General features: G+C 40.6%; 2 protein-coding genes across 4 annotated transcripts in view; one reads left to right on the top strand and one right to left on the bottom strand.

The window, feature by feature from the left end:
• Positions 1-21,250, bottom strand: part of ACOT12 (acyl-CoA thioesterase 12) — a 51,362-nt gene that overhangs the window by 7,979 nt on the left and 22,133 nt on the right. Inside the window, exons 6-15 of one of the 2 annotated variants that reach the window (XM_038532435.1) lie at positions 14,145-14,295; positions 12,286-12,405; positions 11,188-11,338; positions 10,488-10,543; positions 10,108-10,171; positions 8,939-9,022; positions 4,015-4,148; positions 2,079-2,207; positions 733-859; positions 325-477 (exon numbers count right to left, since the gene is read on the bottom strand). In XM_038532435.1, the coding sequence (XP_038388363.1) occupies positions 328-477; positions 733-859; positions 2,079-2,207; positions 4,015-4,148; positions 8,939-9,022; positions 10,108-10,171; positions 10,488-10,543; positions 11,188-11,338; positions 12,286-12,405; positions 14,145-14,295 (1,166 nt within the window). In that variant the 3' untranslated portion in view covers positions 325-327. Of the gene's footprint in view, positions 1-61; positions 478-732; positions 860-2,078; positions 2,208-4,014; positions 4,149-8,938; positions 9,023-10,107; positions 10,172-10,487; positions 10,544-11,187; positions 11,339-12,285; positions 12,406-14,144; positions 14,296-21,250 lie in introns of those variants that run through there. The other variant, XM_038532434.1, reaches the window with a different exon arrangement.
• The window catches only part of ZCCHC9 (zinc finger CCHC-type containing 9), a 44,849-nt gene that overhangs the window by 11,458 nt on the left and 12,141 nt on the right, over positions 1-21,250 (top strand). The window contains exons 6-7 of one of the 2 annotated variants that reach the window (XR_005356806.1): positions 7,681-8,005; positions 11,244-12,566. The gene's annotated coding sequence lies outside the window, so the exon portion shown is untranslated. Of the gene's footprint in view, positions 1-7,680; positions 8,006-11,243; positions 12,567-21,250 lie in introns of those variants that run through there. The other variant, XR_005356807.1, reaches the window with a different exon arrangement.

Here is a 21,250-nt window from a genome sequence, read left to right as displayed (position 1 = left end):
GATTTTTATTTTTTAAAAGATTTTATTTATTTATTCATGAGAGACACAGAGAGAGGCAGGGACACAGGCAGAGGGAGAAGCAGGCTCCATGCAGGAAGCCCATTATGGGTCTTGATCCCGGGACTCCATCACAGCCTGGGCCAAAGGCAGGTGCTCAACCACTTAGCCACCCAGGCATCCCATGAATTTTATTTTTTAATCCCTTTCTACCTGCATTTTGCTTAGACTAATATTAAATTATTTTGTGACCCAAAGGCTTACCAAGTGCCTGGGCTAGTTGGAATTAAAGGTAGGAAATAAAATTACAGGTAATTGAAAGTTTACCGTTTAAAATATGTCTATCAACCCATCATCAGTAGCATTCTCTATGAATTGTATACAAGAGGCTGCTGTCTCTTCGATGGATTTTGACCAGCCACCAAGATTTCCAGCAAAGTAAGGGGAGATGCTAGCAGAAATCTGGTTGAAGTATGATACCTGTTTCAGAAAGAAAATACATTATTTCAATTGTTGACTTAGAACTTTTTCACATAGGGATCTGAGTCTTGTTGGTATAGAGGAGGCTATCGCCCTGATCTGGGGATGTTCTGGAGTGGATCTAAAAGGATGACCTTAGGATTCCCCTGATGTGGAACACACACGATAGAATTACAGTTAATTAGGAAATGTGGGTAAAGGATTTCTCTATATATGCAGGAGCAAATTAAGGTGCAGATGTTTCATCAAACTTACGGTACAGGAACTGCTGTCAATAGCATGGATGAGAAATCCAGCACATAAAATTTCACTTCTGCTGTACTGAGGAGAAGGTGGAACTGATGGTAGAGTAACCGACTTCACTGCCACCGTGTAAGTGTTGCTGAAAAATGAAAGGGCATTCTCTAAGTTATTCTGAGAAATGAAGAACAGTTGTTAGAAAATAATTCCTGCAGTTAATTCAACTTGTTTATATAAGTAGAAGTGAAACTATGGAGACCCAGCTCTTCTGGATGAGGGTTCTGCATTAGAATACCTTCTCTATGGCTACATTCAAGTATAGGGAAGGGTTAGGGGCCGCAGGTATCTTCCGCCTAAGAATTACTTACACTTTGTGTAACTCCACAAAGCTGGAGTCATGTTCTAAGCATGTTTTATTATGCCCTAATGGGTTGTAGTGACTGCTGTTAACATTTGGCTGTGTATCCCTGAAGACTTTTTTATAAATCTATAACACTGATGTATGCCAATGCATACAAAGATTTTTGCATAAATACAATCATTTTCTAAATACTGGCCTACAATTTGATTTTTGCCTACTTATAAATCTTTGGAGGTATTTCTGAATCAGTGCCTCTATAGCTACTTCATTGTTTTTAATGATGGCACAGCACTCTACCATAATTTATAAGATGGACCTTCAGTTTATTTCTCTATCTTTTGCCATAATAAATGATGCTACATTGAATGTCCACGTGAATTCATATTCACCCATGTGTGTGATTTATTTCCATAGGCCAGCTTTGACCTGGGAAACGATGCTGGCCAGTTCCAGGTGTAGACCTTAAATGTTCTAGAAGCATCTACCTCTTATTTCTTTGAGCACTTAACTCTTAGGACACTTCCCCTTAGAACACAGACACTGTGCCCGGAGAAGTCCAATGCCCACAGAGAAGTCATGGACAAACTCTCTAGTCAACAGTCCTAACTGGCAGCCAGACATTTTGAATGTCTAGCATAATTGAGCCTTTGCAAATTCTAAACCTATTCCTGATGTTTTATTTGGCAGTCACTGCATTTTTGGCAGTCACTGCATTTTTACTGATAATGGAATATTCCAAAGTTCTGCTAACTATCAGCATTAACGTGCAGACAGCAAAAGGAAAAGGAACTGCTTCAGGAACCTTGAATGGTGCTTTGCATGCAGGTGGCATTTCATAGATGACTTTTTAAAATAACTGAAGGTCCATCTAGAAAAAATTCAGATGAACATCATTCAAGACCAGAAATGCCAATATTGCTTTCCTTATTTTCATATCAACTTTTGCATTTCCTCCTCTTCTATAAAACATTACTATAACACTTAAGTCCCATATACTCACCCATCTTTGAGAGGCCTTCTTCGTGATACAAGTACTACCAAGTCTTTGGGTTTGTCACCATTCACTACAGGACAAGTGATATAATATATCTGATCATCTTCACTCACGCAGTCTATGACTTCACAGGACCTATGTAAATACAACAGTGAAAGAAAGGCTACACTTTTCTACTTGCTTGAATAAGGCATTCACATCTGTTTGTTTACAGAACTCCACTATTTTTTTTTTTTTTTTTGAGAACTCCTGATGCCTACATTCAGTCTTCTGCTCACATCCTCCCAAAGCCAGCATTATTTCCCAAAGTCTGTCTTTAGAAAGCTGTTTGGTCAGCAGGAATAATAATGCATATGATGGAGAGAATGGTGGCCATATGATTCTAAGGTCACTGCCCTCAACACTTCAGAGAAAGGCATTTATAGTTGTTTTCTACAAAATTATTTCTCTCCCTAGGATCAGGTAATAATATCTGAAGACTAGTGAATTATAAGGACAGTCATGGAAGAAGGACTCTTAGATAAAGGAATATGGTATGCTGGTAAGAGCACCAAGTTCAGAGTCAAACAACTTGTTTTTGAATCCCATATGCATACTCCGTATCTATGTTATATTAGGCAAGTCACTTTATTTTTTTCACCTAAAATGCAAGTAGAATAACTATGGAGTTATTGTGAGGATTAAAGGAAAACATCTGGCACAGTACCTGAATCAAGGTAGGTACACAAGACAAGTAAGTTGAGTTAAAATTCATTCATTCATCCATTCCTCCATTTATTCAAGTTCAGTTTGGCTGGAATGTCAGGTGATGTAGAAAATAGTACAAGGAACATTTGAAATGAATCAACGCCAAAGTTTAGCTATTGTTCGTGCTAATAGTTTTGTACTTAGAGAGTATCTACAAATATTGATGCAAGAGTACTGCAAAGTATTCTTTCTTTCAGAGTGTTCCACTATGATAGCATTAACCATGATGTATTATTCTGGCATCTATGCAGATGTAACTCATGACCCCAGAGGTGTTTCACTTTAGCAGTATTAAATTGTCTATTACATGGTATTAATCATTATCAGGTTTAGCCATTTTAAAGCTGAGCTTCTAACCTCATCAAGGTTAGGAAATAACTGATAATGCCTAATAGGAAGCCCGTCTCCCAGCAAGATGCCCAGTGAGGCCTTGGGTGCTGTAGCCCTGGAGCTGGGACTCCTTGGAGGAGGGGACGTGGCCCTAGTGTAATCAGACCCTGTCCCTGCAGGTGAGGGGACTCAGCACCTTGTATTCCAGGAAGGGAGCGACAGAGCAGAGGAGATTGGTTTGGGATGCAGGAGACAGGAAGTAACAGAAGGAAGAAACGTGGGCTTGAAGGGAGTTGGCCCTGATCAGGAAAAGCAGGAAGGAAAGCCTTTGACTTTGTTACTCACACAGCTGCCCCTCAGCTTCTCACCAGAGAATGCTGCTTCACGGAAAAAGAAGGAACTGCTAATTAAATACCAAGAGTGGGAAGTGGGAAGGATGATTAGATAAACACTTCCTCAAGAGCAACAGAACTGTGTATTAAAGTACAAGGGTGTGGAATTCAGAACTCGATGGATCTGGGTTCCGATTCAGGTTTGGTTGCTCTCCTGTCTGTGCCATCTTGGCAAATCTCAGAACCTCCCTCTTGTTAAGTGGGACTAATACCAAGTGTAGAGTTGTTGGTAGGATTGCAACAGATGTAGGTAAAGCATGTCAACTCAACAGAAATGATAAATTATTAAGATAATTTTTGTTTTGCATCTCTCAATAGCACTTGATGCAGTTTTCAGTGCAGAGCCAAGTTCTAAAACATACTCTTTCATTAATCAACAACAGGTCATATGTCGGGCAATGGAGATGGATTGCAATATGGAGACCACCCTTTACATGGTGTTATTGAAGGAAATATTTTAAATGTATTCTTACACGTAATGGGGGTCCCACAAAGGTCTCTTGGTAAAGTCAGACAAGAGATGGTAAGTCAAGTGTGCAGGCCTTTCCACATGTTTCTCAACCCAAACAGATAAAATGTCATTCTCTTCCAGGGTATATATTTTTATCTAAAAGATAATAACAAGAAAAAATAAATTATAAAATAAATATGGATATTTTGACTTTTAAAATCACACACAGAGTCATAGGTTGATTGTACTAGCTAAGGTATCTCGGCACCTGAATAACAATGAAGCCAAATCATGGCAATTTCACTTCAAATATTTGGATGTCTAGAGCTTGGACCAGGATGTTATCCTCTATGTCCTCTATATAATTAATATGTGACTTGGGTTATTTAATTATTGTGCAACAGTTTGATCTTGAAAAATAAAAAAATGTAAGCCTTTATTTTTTTATCTTTGTGATATTTCCCTGCCTCTACCCAGGAACAATAGAAAATATCGGTAGGCTGATAGAGAAGCCTGTCAATTCCTCTCCAGAGAACCTGGACACTTTCTTAGGATGCCAAGCATGCCAAGGCATGCCAAGGGGTGCAGGAAGCACGCCACCACCTCTAGCACCAAGTCAACCTTTCCAAAGGGCTGCTGAAGCACCATGTTTCTTCAGCACAAAGCATTCTTTAATTTATGAATCACAAGTGCCCATCTTGCAGAGAGGCCAATTCCTGGGTTTCTAATATTGTTATTCCTTAGATGAGAGGACACCTGTCTTGGGCAGCCATTTGACATAAACGATAATGGATCCCCTGTTACTCCAAACTCTCCTGCTATTGCGCTTTTGCTAATAATCAGAGATATGTGTTCAGTTAAGAACACATTTCCACCCTGCCCATTTTCTCCATCTCTTTCATGGTGCTTTGAAGTTAGTGTTGAAATGTGCCATCTTATAATCATCCCCATGGCAACAAGCTGTAAGAAGACAAATAAACAGAGGGTTAAGACTTCACTGTAGGAATCGAGCAGATGGACAAGTCAGGCTGTGAGGGAGAAAACCTTTATTTAAACATAAACATCTTCAAGAAGAGAATCAAGAAATAAGAAATTGACTAAAAGCAGCTTAGAAAGAAAAGGAGTGGCTATTTGTTCACACCATTTTACCTCTTTAGTTGATCCTTGTGCCATGACTGTCTTTAAACTGAGCCCACAAACGAGGACATGACCTGGGCTGTGGACGTATATCAAACAGAAAGCCATGAATGCGGCTCCAGGTGGTGGCTGAGACTCACCCCAACATAGCCATGCCTAACTTTGTCCCCTATAAGGCAGGAGTAAACTGAGGTTCCCTGGTGTAAATCCAGAAGGAAGTCATCAAAATTTGGTGGCCCTGGGACCCCACATCAGACTTCTGGGGCTCTGCAATCTCATAAGAGGCAAGGGCAGGTGGCCAGGTTAGCTTCTGTCAGATTCAGGCCTTGGAGCAGCCATGGTCTACACTGATGGAATAAGGGTGGAGAGGGATGTAATCTTGGGCTGAGTACTTGCTAAGGGCTGAATTGTGTCTCCTCAAATTCATATGGTAAGTTCTCTCAGCACTTCAGAATGTGACCTTATTTGGAAAGACGGTCCTTGTAGATGCAACTAGTTAAGATGAGGTTGTAGCATAGTTGGATGGGCCCCTAATCCAATAATGACTGATGTCCTGATAAAAAGGGAAAATTTAGACGCAGATATGCTCACTGGGAGACACCATATGAAGATGAAGGCAGTCAGGTGACACATTTAAAGCCAAGGTCCGCCAAAGATGGCCAGCAAACCACCAGACGCTAGAGGAGAAGGCCTGGAACAGATTCTTTCTCACTTCTTCAGAAAGAATCAACCTGGGAGCAGCTTTCTAGAAAAGCGTTGTGATGGCTTCCTAGGGCTGCTCCCTGGGTTGCAGACACCTGCTGCTGCTTCCTCTCCTGAAGCCACAGCAAATGTCACGCTGCGCAGCCACCACTAAACTCGGCCCTCCCAGGGGTTACTAAACATCTCCAGTGCCGAGTACGGTATTGGACGAGTGCACGGTGTTTCGAGCCTTCTCCCAGAAGGTGAAGGTAGCAGAAAGCCCTTCTCATTGCTCTTCTGTGAGAATCAATGGCACCGATGCAGACAAAGCAGGCAGGGGAAGGCGGTGGTTGGTGGTGATCTCTTTAAACCTTAGTATTTTAGAAAAGTCAACTTCTGCTTAGTGAAAAAATTCTCCAAAACCAACTCTTTGAGAAAATGTGAAACCTTTCACGCTCACAAGAATACAGGTTAAATTCCATCTGTAACCAATCAAACATTTTATCATTTGATGCCTCGTGAATTTTATTCTATGACATGAAGCTTAAGGTGAGTAAGCTTGAAATTGCCAACAGTTTAGAACGGTATTGTTTTTTCATTCTAATGAGATTCTGTTTAATGGATTTGGATATCTTATGCCAACAGCAGAAGAGAAAAGAGTATAGTTTTAGAATTTTATACTATCTGTTTTATACTATCCGTTGTTGTTGAGACAACATTACAAGAAGGAGGACAAAGTTCTTCACAGAGGCCTGGGTGGGGAGGTGCCTGGGGAATTACCCAGGGGGTGGGGTGCGGGGGGTGCTGGGGAGGAGAACTGGTCGTTGGAGCTCTGGGACCAGCCCCTCCCCAGCTGCAGTGAGAATAGCTCCCTCTGCTCTGTTTCCTGTACTGGGTTTTGTTCTATGGAAAGTTTTCAAGGGTCCTTACCATTCTGGCTTTCATCACCTTTCTCAGCTACTACCCCCTAAATAAAAAGCTACTCTCCCAGGACAGTCTCCTATCCAGGCTAATTTCTACCCTGGGGATTGGGCTCAAGCTACTCACTGCCTACACAGCCCCTTTCACCCTCCGGCATCTACTCAAGCTCCCGACAAGGAGAAAAGAATCACCTCCTTTCAAAAGTTCTCTCTAAACAGTCTTGTTTTACTTTGCGGTGCCTAAGAGCTGACCTTTATGATTTAAACACTGGACTTGCTTATCAACTACCTGAAAATTATTCATCCGCTGCTAAATGTTTATGTGTGGTGTTGCCAAAATAGCCTGCAAGCTCCTTCAGAGTGAGGGTTCACCTTTTGCTTCTTGTACTGCTACTATTATGAATTCCATCACTGTACATAAAAGTGAAATAAGACTTAAAAGAATTAGTACTGCTCATTTTAATTACAAATACCAGAAATCTTCAACCTTTGCTATTTAACTAATTTATATAAAAAATAAGTACAGATTTTAAAACCTGAAATAAGTATGATTCACAGCAGATAGTTGTAAGAATTATTCAATGAAGAGGTAACAGAAAAAACTAAGAGCATTGTATTTTAAAATTAAAACAATATGAAAGTTTTAAGAAGTAGGAGAGAAGAGGATGGCCTGGAAAGGAAAAAGAATCAAGTTTTATCATAAATATAATCTAAGGAACTGGAGGGCTTTGAATTCAACAGAAATGACTTAAGAATGTTGCTTTAATTATATAGTATCTTCTAATCAGAACCCACACAAAAATTAAGAATGAATTATTGATGGCTCTCCTTGGACACTAACAAATACAGCATTTCTTTGTTTTGGTTTATTTTGGCCCCAAGCTCCCAAAGAGCTGAAGGTTTTGTGTATTATATGACTTCACAAAACATGTTCTCTTCCTTCACTCCAGACACAAGTTTGCCCTTTCCAGTGCTGCTTAGACGCCAGCAATGATGCAAGAAGCAGATTTCATACTAGTAAAAGTCTTGAAGCATCTTTTGTGTGGGATAAAGAGAAAAAGATCATTTTATTACATGAAACCTATGTTTCTGCATCACTGAATTAAGCATATGTGGAAACATAACTGGATCCAAAAAGGGTAAGGGAGATCCTGAAGAGATGCAGAAGCGACGACAAAGACATGGGAAAAGCCAACCATCCGGAATGAAGCACTGACAAGAGCCAAAGTTGAAAAGAAGCAGTAAAGTAGCATCTGAGTTTGCTTCAGCTTCAGGGTAAGTGACCGCATAATGTATCGTCCCGACTGGGGCATGGAAGCATTATTAATAATTATGATAAGACAATGGATTACGATGGGATCATCACTATGATGGGAGAACCAGGACTGCCCCAGGAAAAGCAGGACATAATGGTCACCCTATTGTGGAGGCCCCTGCTCCACTGATGAGAAACAGGACACCCCGACTGTGAGCACAGAGAGTAGACATGACTGCGCAGCTGCCGGATGCCGGGCACCGCAGGGATTGGGACTCCTGGGCTGACCTGACAGTTTAGCTAGTGTGGGCAGCAGCTTCCCCAGATCCCCTGACATGCCTGTGAAATTAGACAAATCAGGATCCAAATGATATATGTGTATTTAAGTTTGAAGACCTGCAAAAACGGTGTAAAAGGTGCCAAGAGAGATACAAAGAAATCAAGGCAAGGCTTCTTTCATAAAAAGTCCGTAATCTAGTTAGAGGAAAAGACCACGTGTAAAAAGTTAAATTACACCATGAGACACCAACATCAATGCGATGTAGCTGTGGAGACAAGTCACAAGACAGTGCATAATTCATTGACAAATTAATTTTGAAAAAGTCATTGCTAAGGGGATTCCTACGGGGAGGGGGGAGTTCCTTCAGTCAGGGGTAATAGGGGTGGCTTCATGCAGAAAGAAGCATTTGTCCCAAGGCTTGAAGACCAGTTAGAGAGAAGTGGGATATGAGAAGTTCAGAGGTAGGAATGTTTGGGGCGCACCAAAGGATCCCAGATTCACCAGCATGGAGGAGTAGAGACAGCACTGGAAAGGTACTTGAGTCTTAGAAAAAAGTTTCTCAGGAAGATTTACCTTCTTAAAAGCAGCAGTAGAAGCAGCAGAACCACCACTACCATGACCACTTTCATTTGTGATGGCCAGCAGGTTGTGCATATACCTGGATGCCTCCTACCTTTTCCACCACACTGGTAACCTCCCAACCACTTCTGGCTGCCAGATTTTTGAGAGCCTCCACATTGGCGTTACTCAGGGATACCTAAAATACAAATGTTGTAAAAGCTGAGAGTTCGACCCACAGATATGTGATCAAATAGTTTCTGCCTCTAAGTGGGACCTGTTCAAGCCAAATGGTAATGCTGAGCTTAGAACTAAGCTATAGGTAACACTGTTTCCATCTCCAACTCTTTTTAAGATTTTATTTATTTATTCATGAGAGACACATAGAGAGAGGCAGAGACATAGGCAGAGGGAGAAGCAGGCTCCCCGCAGGGAGCTCAGTGCAGCACTTGATTCAGGGATCAAGTGGATCCCAAGACCCCGGGATCATGACTTGAGCTGAAGGCAGACGCTCAACCACTGAGCCACCCAGGTGCCCCCCTCCCCCCACCTCCAGCTCTTTTTACTCATTCATTCATTCATTCATTCATTCCTGAGAGACACACAGAGAAGCAGAGACATAGAGGAAAAAGCAGGTTCCTCACAGGTAGCCCAGCGTGGGACTTGATCCCTGGACTAGGATCACATCCTGAGTCAAAGGCAGATGCTCAACTGCTCAGCCATGCAGGTGTCCCTGTCTCCAACTCTTAATTCAGAATTCAGACAAAATAACACAAGGCCTACATGCTTCGCAAATTAGTGTCATATTAATTGGTGTCTCCAGCAAAGACAACATTATCTTTTAATATGACTTAGAATCAACAGTAAACTTCGATTTCCCTTTATATTTCATGGTCAAAAACTTTATAACGGCTAATACTTTGTTGTTGTGTTATAAAAATGCAAGCTGGAAGGCATATCATTCAGCACAAATCGCAGGGACACCAGCTCTTGATGTCATGCTGCCTGAATGCATCTGATGATAGATCATTCTGAGTAGGTACTTTGGAAACTATACACGTAATTCAAACAAGGCAGAGAAGCAACTAGTTGGTCACCACTTACTGAATGGTTTTGTTTCATTTTGAGATAAATAGTTGATATATTTCACCTTCTCATCTAACCTGGGTAGGCACAACCTGAATCCGTTAAACATGGGAACTTTCATTTTTATGATGATGCCATTTTCCATTTTAATAATGATGCAATTTTTACATGAAGAGCTCCATATAATAAAACCGTTACCTGGTTGGTTACGTCCCAGTGTACACAGAGTGGTACCTCTTCTTTGTGGGAAATAACATATTTTCTGGAAAAAAAATTAAAATTAAGTAACATATCATAATAATAATGTTATAATAGTAAATAAGTTTCCTTCCCTGCATTTAGTGCAACAACAGTAATCGAGACACTTTCTTGAACTGAAATCCACAGTTTTAAAAGCTGCTTTTTAGTAGTGGAATTATCAGGAAGATCAATTTCCGTCACGGTTAGCCTCCAGCCAGGAAACATCAGACCTTCTCATTTCACATGGTGTGGGAACACAGACCCAGAGAGGAGCCTTTTGTTACATAATTTGCTAGATAAGAGAAGATAGCATGAAATCCTTAACCCAGGTCCCTTACCTGCCTAGGCGAATTCTCTTGCGTGCAATAGCTCCATGATACCGTCTCAAATCGTCCTTTAATAAAAAACAAAGCAAAATCAATAAATTTCTAATATTTCAGTGCTACAATCCTGACGTCTCTCTCTCTCCTAATTCAGTTGAAGGGGCTAGCTGGGGCACACGCAGTGTCCCTGCGTGAACTGTCCTCATCACTCACAGAGGCCGGGTGCATGGGTAAAAACACAACCTTTACAGCCTTTTTCTTTCTTTTTTTAAAGTAGTGATTGTTACCATTTCTGTTACCAGAATTATACACATATCTCACTATAGAGTTTTTAGGAGAGGTGAGAGTTGGCACTCACGCACCTCAGATGAGGGGAGGGTATAGTCCCACCGCAGCTAAATGTAGGGAAGTGGGAGAAGAGAGTCACAATGTGGCCCAGAAGGTGACAGGCTCCCCCGCCATGTGTGGCCTAGCCCAGGTCTCCAGGGCCTCTGTTACTTCAACAAATGATGAGAATGACGCGGGGGGGCGGGAGGGGGGGGAAGAAAATAAAATGTCCATTTTACTTTGTGATATAGAAGAGAAAAAAAAATCCAAAGAGGGAGAGGCTTGGAAGTTGTGGCAGGTGTGAGGAATTTCTGGGTGGAGCCCTGTACCCACCATTTCCCCTCAAATAAGTGATCCAATCATGGAGACTCACGTGCCAATAACTGACCTTTGACATGGGTTTGATTCTGGGAAATGTGACCAGTTCTTCCTTATCATTGACAGCATTATAAATGAGAAAAGCACTGTTGATGTGCCGGCCCCGGCCCTCAGACCACTCCTGACAGTCAAAGGCCTCCACGCGCACTCCCACTTCCACACTGTGGAGGACAACACAGGGCCGTGGGCGGAGAACCAGAGCACGCCAGGCCTCTCTGCCCGCCACCACCACCACTGTCACCACCGCCACCGTCACCACCGCTACCACTGTCACCACCAGCACCACCACCACCACCACCACCACCACCACTCTTCCAAGTGAGAACAAGAATGAGGGCCCTGGGCTCTCTCTTTATCATTGCAAGTCTATGCAATTGTTAAAATCCGTTTCATCAGGTCGATGGATCTGACCTACTAGCCCCTGGAAGCATTTCCACTATACTTTCCCATCATCATGTGGGGGAAAGGCCAGCTAGGACTTTATATATATTCATGAACATATTTTGGCAATGAGGCGTGAGGGGAGTTAATTGTGCTAAAGGCAAGTTTCCTCCCTTAAAAACAACAGTTCTATATTAAAAGCATCAGATATTAAAATTGGATAGGAAACATACTCTTTTTCACATTTTAGAAGAACTAATATGAAATTAAATATTTTCATTGTGTATCATGAATAATAAAAATAACTGGGAAGCGGTTTGGACTACATGGTGATAAATAACAGGTCCATTATGAGTCAGTTGAAAAAAAAAAATGAGTCAGTTGAGCATGAAGTCACTGGGACTCTTGAAAATGAAAGGAAGAGTTAGTAATTATGACAGGACCACACCAAAACCATACCAGGCCCACTGGGAGTCCCCTTTATTAAGAGACAAAAACCAGCCCATCACAATTTATGAACTATGAAGAGGCCCAAGCAAAAAGAGGGTTAATATGAGTGTCTACAGCTGTTGACGACTGAATGAACTTCCAGAAAAAAATGAGAAGGAACTTGGTTACTTTATAGTAGTACCTACACTCATCCCCAGATTGAAATAAAAATAAAAAATTATTCATGTGCAAGTTCAAATTTGTTCGTAGCTGCCTAAGAGGATTAGGTGGGCTTTACCAGGTTTGAAATGTATTGTTGACAATGGCATTGAAAACCAGCCGATCTCCCACAGTGGATGGTCCCCGGAACTTAAACATGTCCACGGACTTCAGAAGAGGGTGCGCCCCACAGAGGCGGCTGAGGAAACAGGGAAGGGAGGAGAAAGTGCCCACACTCTTAAGTATTTTCATGAACTATTGATTTGTTTAACCAATGCAAGAGACAAATACTCAATGTGCTCTCTAAATCATCATATCTTTTAATTCTTTTAAGAGTGAAATAAATAACTAAATAACGTGCGTTGAGAGTTTGTACACTCCCTGCAAATATTTTGGGAAATATCACGACCCCAAGCTGTAGGTTCTTTACCAAGATGCTTGGTGCTTCTGCTCTTGGGTGGACAGCCCTGCTCTTGTTTTGTTCTTGATAAAAGTCCCTCTGAGAAACAAGCCAATGTCCTTTGTTCTCATGGGAGGGTTCTACTCATCCTGATGGCTCAGGATCACAATCACAGAGTCATGACTCCCAGGTTGAAGCAGGGCACAGTGAAGGAACTGCCAGTTAATACAGTTCATACCAGTTCCTCAGCTTCACAGTTAACTGAATTCACTCATATATCAAAAGACTAATTTTTTTCCCTATGGGAAAATTACCTGGATTGCTACACAAAGCCTAAAGGGCTACAATGTACACATATTACAATTTTTTTGATTGTGAAATTTTGAAATACGTAAAAAGTATATTTAATCTCAGAAAGTTACTTTTGTAATTTCCTACATTTTAGATTCCCACTTCGTCGTTCAATTACTCAAAGGAATTGTGCCAACACTAAGTGAACAGACTATGCCACAGCTAATTATATTGTAAACTTTTACAATAGAATAGGTTCAAATACTTTGTCATTGAGAATGACAATCTCATTTTAAAAAGGAGCTCTCGGGATCCCTGGGTGGCGCAGCGGTTTAGCGCCTGCCTTTGGCCCAGGGCGCGATCCTGGAGACCCGGGATCGCATCCCATATCGGGCTACCGGTGTATGGAGCCTGCTTCTCCCTCTGCCTGTGTCTCTGCCTCTCTCTCTCTCTGTGACTATCATACATAAATAAATAAAAATTAAAAAAAATAAAAATAAAAATAAAAAGGAGCTCTCTTATTTGTGCATGATTTATAAGAAGGATTTCTACAGGTTTCTAACTATAGTCACAATTATAAACATTCATAATAAAATTATTTTAATTTGGGGAAAATAAAATCTTAACAATTTTCAACAGTCACAGAAATTGTCAGTAGGGCAGTTCCTGTTCAAATGCCTTTTTAGAATACACAATGTTCCTTAAAGCTGCTCAATTAACCTACGTGGTTCCATTAAGAATAAAATGCCTTTTTTTTTTTTTTTTTTTTGAAACTGAAGAATACTTAAAAGTTTTCTTTCAAGCTCCTTCCACTTTCTCATTTTATTTTTCAGGTAATCCTCTAGCCATATGATTCTAACCAGGCATTTCAAAGGTCAAACCTAATTGTAAACTGCCTTTAAAAAAGTTTGCAACTTGACTATTTTTAAGTGTAAAGGCTGCTTCTATTTCTGTTTTGCATCTATATCATTACGGGGAGTTTAAGGGTTACATGACCAACATTTACAATTCAGAATAAAGTATTAGAACAGTCATTTCATTTTTATTTTTGAACTAAGAACATAAACCTTCACCTTCAAACAAAAGGACAGATTAATCCTTAGGGAAACAGGTAAATGGCTTATTTTTTCATTTTAATAAAAGGCAACACTCTTCTCCCCTTGGCTAGCTCAATAACTGGGACCCAGAACCCTTCTGACCTCTCCTCACTTAACCCAACATCAAACGCCAAAGCCAAAACCAAGAACCTTGCAGAAATAGTAGCCACGGTCTCCATCCAAGCCATAATTTGGCCACCAAAAGTATTTCCATGATGGTTTGCATGGGGTGGAAGGACAAGTTCAATACTCTGAACAGATGTGCCACTTGTGGAAACCATTCCTTCATCACAAATGGGGTCTGAAAGGTAGATGCAAACATTAATATTGGTGGAGTTAACTGCAGAACTTGGGACCATGGCTTTCCTTCCTAGCAGCACGGATCTTAGGGGATTTTTAGAAAAATTAAATTATTCCCAAAGATTTAAATCTCCTGAGGAAATAAATGGACTTCGTTCTACAGAGTAACTTTCACCTGAATGGTGGATATTCACAGAGAACTGGATAAGATAACTGATGAGAAAGGCCCTTTTAGAGACTGTATTCCAACCTATCTTACAAGTTCACAGGACTTTTGATTAAGAGAATAATTGAACTTAAACTTGAGTTGTTTGGAGTGGAGGTGGGGCAGATCAGGGAGGGAGAGGAAAAAAAAATTTGGGACTTGATGGATATGTTATCTTGATTGAGGTGATGGTTTTATTGGTGTACATGTTTCAAAACTTATCAAACTACACTTCAAACATGAGCACATGAATTGACGGTACATCAATTATTTGTAAGTATATTTATAAGCTATAATTACTATTTATAATTATTATTAATAATATTTATTATTTATAGTACATAAATTACACCTCAATAAGGTGGTCAAAATGAAAGGAGTTTGAGCTATAAAGGACCACAGACACTGAGAATCTGGAATAGTTTGCTCTAGTATAAACTTTAGAATGGGAATGTAGCCTCCCATGGTTACTGTTTTGCAATGAATGCAGTCACAAACAGAAAAGACACAATGAGTATTTCCCGTGTCCTTCTGCTTCCTTTGAATCATATCTGCTTCATTTACTGACAAATTGGTTTTTACTCTCAACAATGGAGAAATCATTTACTCTGGCTGCAAAGCAGTAAAATGTATTCAATTATGCTTCCTGCATCGTCTAGTGAATCACCAGCTAGGCCTAAATCTCATGTGCTATTGTTTGAGGAGGTAGGGGGAGGATTTACAAATCAGGGGTGCCATCCTGGTTGTGCTGTCAGAGGCAGAGCTGAGCTTGCAGTCCAAGAGCACAGATTGGCCAGCTGTTGGGAACTGGGAATGGGGCCATTCTTGGCACAGTCACATATAAGTGAGAAGAGAAGTGCAGCTGCAAAGACCTTAAACTGCATTTTCTCATGAAATTTTTAGATTTCTAATTAATTGATAGTCTTTTAATTTCCCCCCTTCATTCCACTGATCATTTCAGTCATCTACTTAAAAACACATCAGAAACATCCCATAACATCCTAGTCTAAAAAGCTCAAAGCCTTCCCATGACCCTAAACTCCTCCTTCTTTGTCTGGCTTGTGCCTACCTCTCCAGCCCCAGGTAGTCAGGACCACCACCCTCCCCTCAACATATTCCCTCTCAATCTCTCTCTCTTTGTTCCGTTCCAGCTATGAGACCTTTTTTCAGTCCTATACCTAAGTACTTTTCTGGGTCTCTCCCATGTATGTAGACAGTATACATGTAATTAAACTTTTGTTGATTTTCTCCTGTTAATCTGTCTCTTGTCAATTGAATTCTTATACCAGCTAGAAATAGTTTATAGGGTAGAGGAAAATTTTTCCTCCTCAACATTCTGTTGGCCCAGGCATCTTTTCTTCAGGAGAGCCTTCCCAGGCCTAGCAGCTAATTCCCACTGACATGACCTCTCATGTGTACTTTTCTTTCACAATTATAGTTTTATGTATATTTGTGTGATCTTTGATTGTCTGACCCACTAGATCCTAAGCTCTTTTGGTCAAGAACTGATATTTTCTTAAATTCTAATATAAATCCTGAAGATAGGTGCTTAGTAAATATTTATTGAATGAATGGACAAATAAACTTAGCTGTGCTGGTTTATTCCACATTCAGTCTTTGCTTTCAAGAGAATTTTTTAGGTAATTAAATGTACCAATTTACATTTCTATGTGTTGTTTATTAGAGTTGCCACTGCTCTGCATTTTTGCTTAATATTGTCTCTTCAAATTTTTCCAGTTTTGTGGGTGTGAAATATCTTGTGTTGGTTATAATTTTCATTTCTCTGATTAATGAAGTCCAACATCTTTTCATAAGTATATTAAACTTTCTTGTTACTTCTGAATGAAATGTCTATGTCATTTGCTTCAAGTGTTACCTCTCCCTTTCTTTTTATTCTTTCCTTCTGGAACTTTGATTAGATGCATGTTAGACTTCTTATTCCTTTATGTCTTCAAATCTTCCATATAATTCCCATCTCTTTGCCAATCCATCTGCATTCTAGGTAACTCCTTCATATCTATCTTCCGGTTACTGTCTTATTGGCAGCTTAATCTGTTCACTGAGTTTCAAATTTAAATTATTATATATATTTTTATATAGAAATTCTCTTTGTTTCTTTGTCCAACCTTCTAGGTAATTTTTTTTTTTTTAAGATTTTATTTATTCAGACAGACACAGACACAGAGAGGCAGAAACACAGACAGGGGGAGAAGCAGGCTCAATGCAGAGAGCCTTGATGCAGGACTTGATCCTGGGTCTCCAGGATCACGCCCTGGGCTGAAGGCGGCGCTAAACTGCTGAGCCACCCAGGCTGCCCTAGGTAATTTCTTTATTCCTGAACAATACTTTTGATTCTATTTCTTAAAATATATTAACATTCTTACTTAATATTTTTTATATGTTAAATGCAGTAATTATAGTCTTTGTGGGCCTCTTTCCATTTTCTGGGGCTTCCTCTGGATTTGGGTGATTTTTTTTAATTTTATTTTTTATTATTTTTGACTAGGAGTTAATATCCCTTGGATCTAATATGTGTGGGGATTCTTGAGAGCTGGGCTTAAAGTCATTTTCTACAGGGGTTTGCATTTATTGTTATAGATCACCAGGGGTATTAGTGGGAAGTAGCAGTTCCCACTAAATTTCATGTGGTCTTGTTTCAGTCCAAACAAATGATGTGAATTCTGATGTCAAATCTACATGAGAATGTGCTAGTGATTGTGATTGAATTCCTTAAGGTTAACACGTTTCCCTGCCCCCCCCCCCCCCCCCCCCCCCATTCTACCTAGGGCTAAGGCTCAGATAGGAAAGCATCCCTAAGAAAGCTCTCTGGGGATTGAGATTTTTCTAACTGACTCACCAAGAATATCATTTTTTTAGGTTTGCAGCTACTTATAAGGTTCCCTGACATAATCTTCAATGTAACATGGGCCACTGGTTTTGTCCTGATCTTTTGCAGGCCCATTAAAACACAAGTTCAAGGTCTTCTAACACCTACAGAGTCCAGAGCAAATGCCAGGTCTTCTATCACCGTACACTGCTACATTGGGTTTTCTAGTCATTTCTGGACTTCAAGGTTTTCTCTTATTTTTCTCCCTGCTGAGATGTGTTTAGAAACATGTTTGTAAATATTTTATCCAGAGATTTTAGTTTGTTTTTGACAGCAAGTCCACTATATTGCTGTCATCAGTATTGGCCTGCTTCTTAAAGTGGTCTTTAAAAGGCACATGAAATCTTCAATCTATTTCAATTTCTCTCTCTCTCTTTTTTTTTTTTTTTTTTGCTGTTACTGACTTTGTCAGATGATATCCTATTAATATCTAAAACCAGTACTAAGTTTTTTTTAGGTTGGTATATCTTACTTTTTTTGTTCAAAATAAATATAAATTATCTCTAAAATAAAATGCTAAATGAAAAAAGAAAGGGACGTAGCTGTTTGAATACTGTGCTCCAAATATGTGCTAGAGTGTAATATTGGTTGTCTTTGACGATAGGAACTGGCTAACTGGGAGATACTGATGGTAGGAAGTCTTACCTTTTAACTGAATGCCTTTTTTATAGCTTTTGAGCTTTTCACCCTGTGTATGTGTACTATTTTTAAATAATTTAAAATAATTATAAAATTCAAAACTGAGTGGGCCTTATGAGAGACATTATAAAGACTCAAATATAAGGCAATTCCTTCTTTTTTGAGGGATAACTTTAAAGAAAAAGCTACTCAATTCTTATGAAGACATACATGGCATGCACTGGGCTACACAGAAGTGGGTACTAGGGCAGCTCATGTGTGCATAAGCATCAGCTGTGACTTGTATGCAGAAATATACTGAGTACAGATGACCTCGGTACTAAAGCATGCTTGTTGGCGGCAGGTAATTGCCAATCAATGGAGAAATATGGCTCTCCCAGGCTTAGAGACCAAGTCAGGCTCACAGCTCTGGCTGTGTACTCAAGTTAAGCATGGTAAACAAACCTCACCCTTTCTACAGCCTTTAAATAAGAGCATACTTGTCCAGAGGTCAATACTTGTACCTTGGATGTTCATTAAGTATTGGGTCATCATTCTGTTTGGACAATTTTTGCATTCATTCTACAATTTTGGGTCAGGAACTTTGACCTGAATTGAGGATATTCTAGTTTTCCTTCTCATAACCAGAAAGGATCAAACTAGGATAATGCTCATAAAGACTTGACTTCTAGCTGAGAAATAATTGGGGGATCCCTGGGTGGCACAGCGGTTTGGTGCCTGCCTTTGGCCCAGGGCGCGATCCTGGAGACCCGGGATCGAGTCCCACGTTGGGCTCCCGGTGCATGGAGCCTGCTTCTCCCTCTGCCTGTGTCTCTGCCTCTCTCTCTCTCTCTCTCTCTCTCTCTTTGTGTGACTATCATAAATAAATAATAAAATAAATATTTAAAAAAAAAATAAATAAATGCTCCAATATGAAGTCTTTTCCTATAAGCCAAGCTTCCAAACAATGACCCCGTGGTACAAGAGCACATTCCAAAGAAGTCCTGCTTTTACATCATCTAATCTCATCTAATTTTCCTTTTCTTCTGAAAGGAAATTTTGACTCAAATTTCTAACTGTTCTAACAATATGCACTTCAACCACACAAAATCTTGAAAGAGATTCCAATTAGTTGTGATATTGGTATCACTATAGAACCTTGGGTTTTCTAAAAATATGGTTTAATAATGAAGATGATCTAGCTAGCTTCCTTTAGATGGTATTGTCCAGTTCAAAACAAACTCCATCCAGATACACCAGGGGGCAGATGGGCAAACCATTTGCTCTCTGGCAACTTAGAGTTCCAGGGTCCAGCTCTGACATTAAGAGAAATTGCTTTTAGGTTCTACGATATCTTGATGGCAAGAAAGCTAGTAAAATTTCTAAAAAGATCAAATCAATGAAGTTAGGTTAAGAGTTGTTTTGTGCTAAGGAATAATCTGTTTTAGGGCAGATTAGAGGAAACATGATTAAAAACAAACTCTGAAAATCTATAATTCTAAACTAAACCAGACCTCTAGAGGTTCTGTCCAACTTCCTAACAAACTGAAACTGAAGTCCATTACAGTCATTTTACCTCTATATTTGAGTGGCTGGAGCACGAGAGGGTGATGTCCCCATTCCCAGTTCAGTGGGCAGTTTTTATTCCTAACTTCCTGGAATACAGCTGACCTTTCATTTCTTCATGTACCTCTACTCCTTTGGCTCATGATGCCAGTCTCTCTGGTTCTCCTTGCACCCCTTCCACTAGTCACTCTAGGTCTTCTTCATAGACCCATCCTCTTCCGGTGATCATCTCTTGAATGGCCATGTGCTATAAGTTCCACTCTTAGCCTACCACCCTTGTGCCACTGGGAGCCCTTCCTGGGTGATTGTAGGTACTGGTTCATTTGAATTGCCACCGGTAAGCTGTTGTGTCTCAAAGTAAATCTCCCCAAGCCCTGGTTTTGTCCTTTTGGTTGTTTCACAGGCATGTCAGGCTAAACTAAACTCATCATCTACCTCATCAGAAATGCCCCTCCCCTGCCCTGTGTATGCATTAGCTCAGTTCATGACACCACTATTAAGTAGACAGTTGCTCAGGCAAGAAACCTGAGAGTTACCCTGAATAACTTCTTCCTCATCCATCACCCCTCATGAGTGACCCTATTCTGCTGAGTTACCCTCTGTATATATTTGGACTTTTCCCTCCCCTCTCTACATTACTGCCTAGAGTAGCCACTCCTCACTTCTTGCCTGGTCTCCCTCCCTCTAGCCTCCCCTCCTCTATGCAGAGTGACCACATTAAGTGCCAACCTCATTATGCAATTCTGCCCAAATCTTCATCGGCTTTCCTCAAGGAGAGAAGAAAGGTCAAGCCTCTTTGCTTGGCCTAAGAGAGCCTCAACGACACAGTTCTATCTTTTCAGTCCTGCCTCCTTCCACCTCCTTTTCTCTCTAGTAAGTCCTTGTTCTCTTGGTTCAGCTATTTTATTACTTCAGCAAAATGTATTTTTTTTAATTTTTTTTATTTATGATAGTCACAGAGAGAGAGAGAGAGAGACAGAGACAGAGACACAGAGGGAGAAGCAGGCTCCATGCCCCGGGAGCCCGACGCGGGATTCGATCCCAGGTCTCCAGGATCGCGCCCTGGGCCAAAGGCAGGCGCTAAACCGCTGCGCCACCCAGGGATCCCAGCAAAATGTATTTTAAGTATATTTTGGTACTGAGACCATCTTTACAGAAGGATGGACTCTTTAGCACAGTAATTTAATGAGGAGGTCTTCATTTCTTTAAAAGTAGCTTGATAATGGGCATTGTTTTTTACAAGTCTGCAAGAATAGAAGCTTTTGAAAAACGTTTTTTCTAACCCAAAGCTCATCTGTGGGGTGGCCCCGGGAGCATGATGATGTCATGCAGGGCAGAATGAAGCTGCCCCCTGTCCCCCTTGCCCAGGTCACCCCTGCCTCTGCCTTTCCTCTGGTCTCTGTATGTCCTCTTCTTCCTTCCTCTCTTTTAATATTCTCATCCCGATCTATTCTCATCTCCTTTCCTTTGTCTTCTACATGTTTGTCTGCTTTCGGAGCTCAGATGAGTTGGACCTTCTACAAACTTCCTGGCTCCCCTGGCAGTGGTGAGCAGAGGGACGCACATTGGACCACTCCATTTCCTCCCTTACCACTCTGCTCTTCCCAACAGGTCATGTCCCCTGGGACTGCAGGGGATGGGGTCAGAAGAAAAGGAAGGGTGTGGGAGAGGCAAGGCAGC

This window comes from Canis lupus, chromosome 3, assembly GCF_011100685.1.
Source record: "Canis lupus familiaris isolate Mischka breed German Shepherd chromosome 3, alternate assembly UU_Cfam_GSD_1.0, whole genome shotgun sequence".
Taxonomy (NCBI): domain Eukaryota; kingdom Metazoa; phylum Chordata; class Mammalia; order Carnivora; family Canidae; genus Canis; species Canis lupus.
The sequence above is the reverse complement of the archived record's forward strand: the minus strand, read 5'-3'. Positions and strand labels throughout refer to the sequence as shown.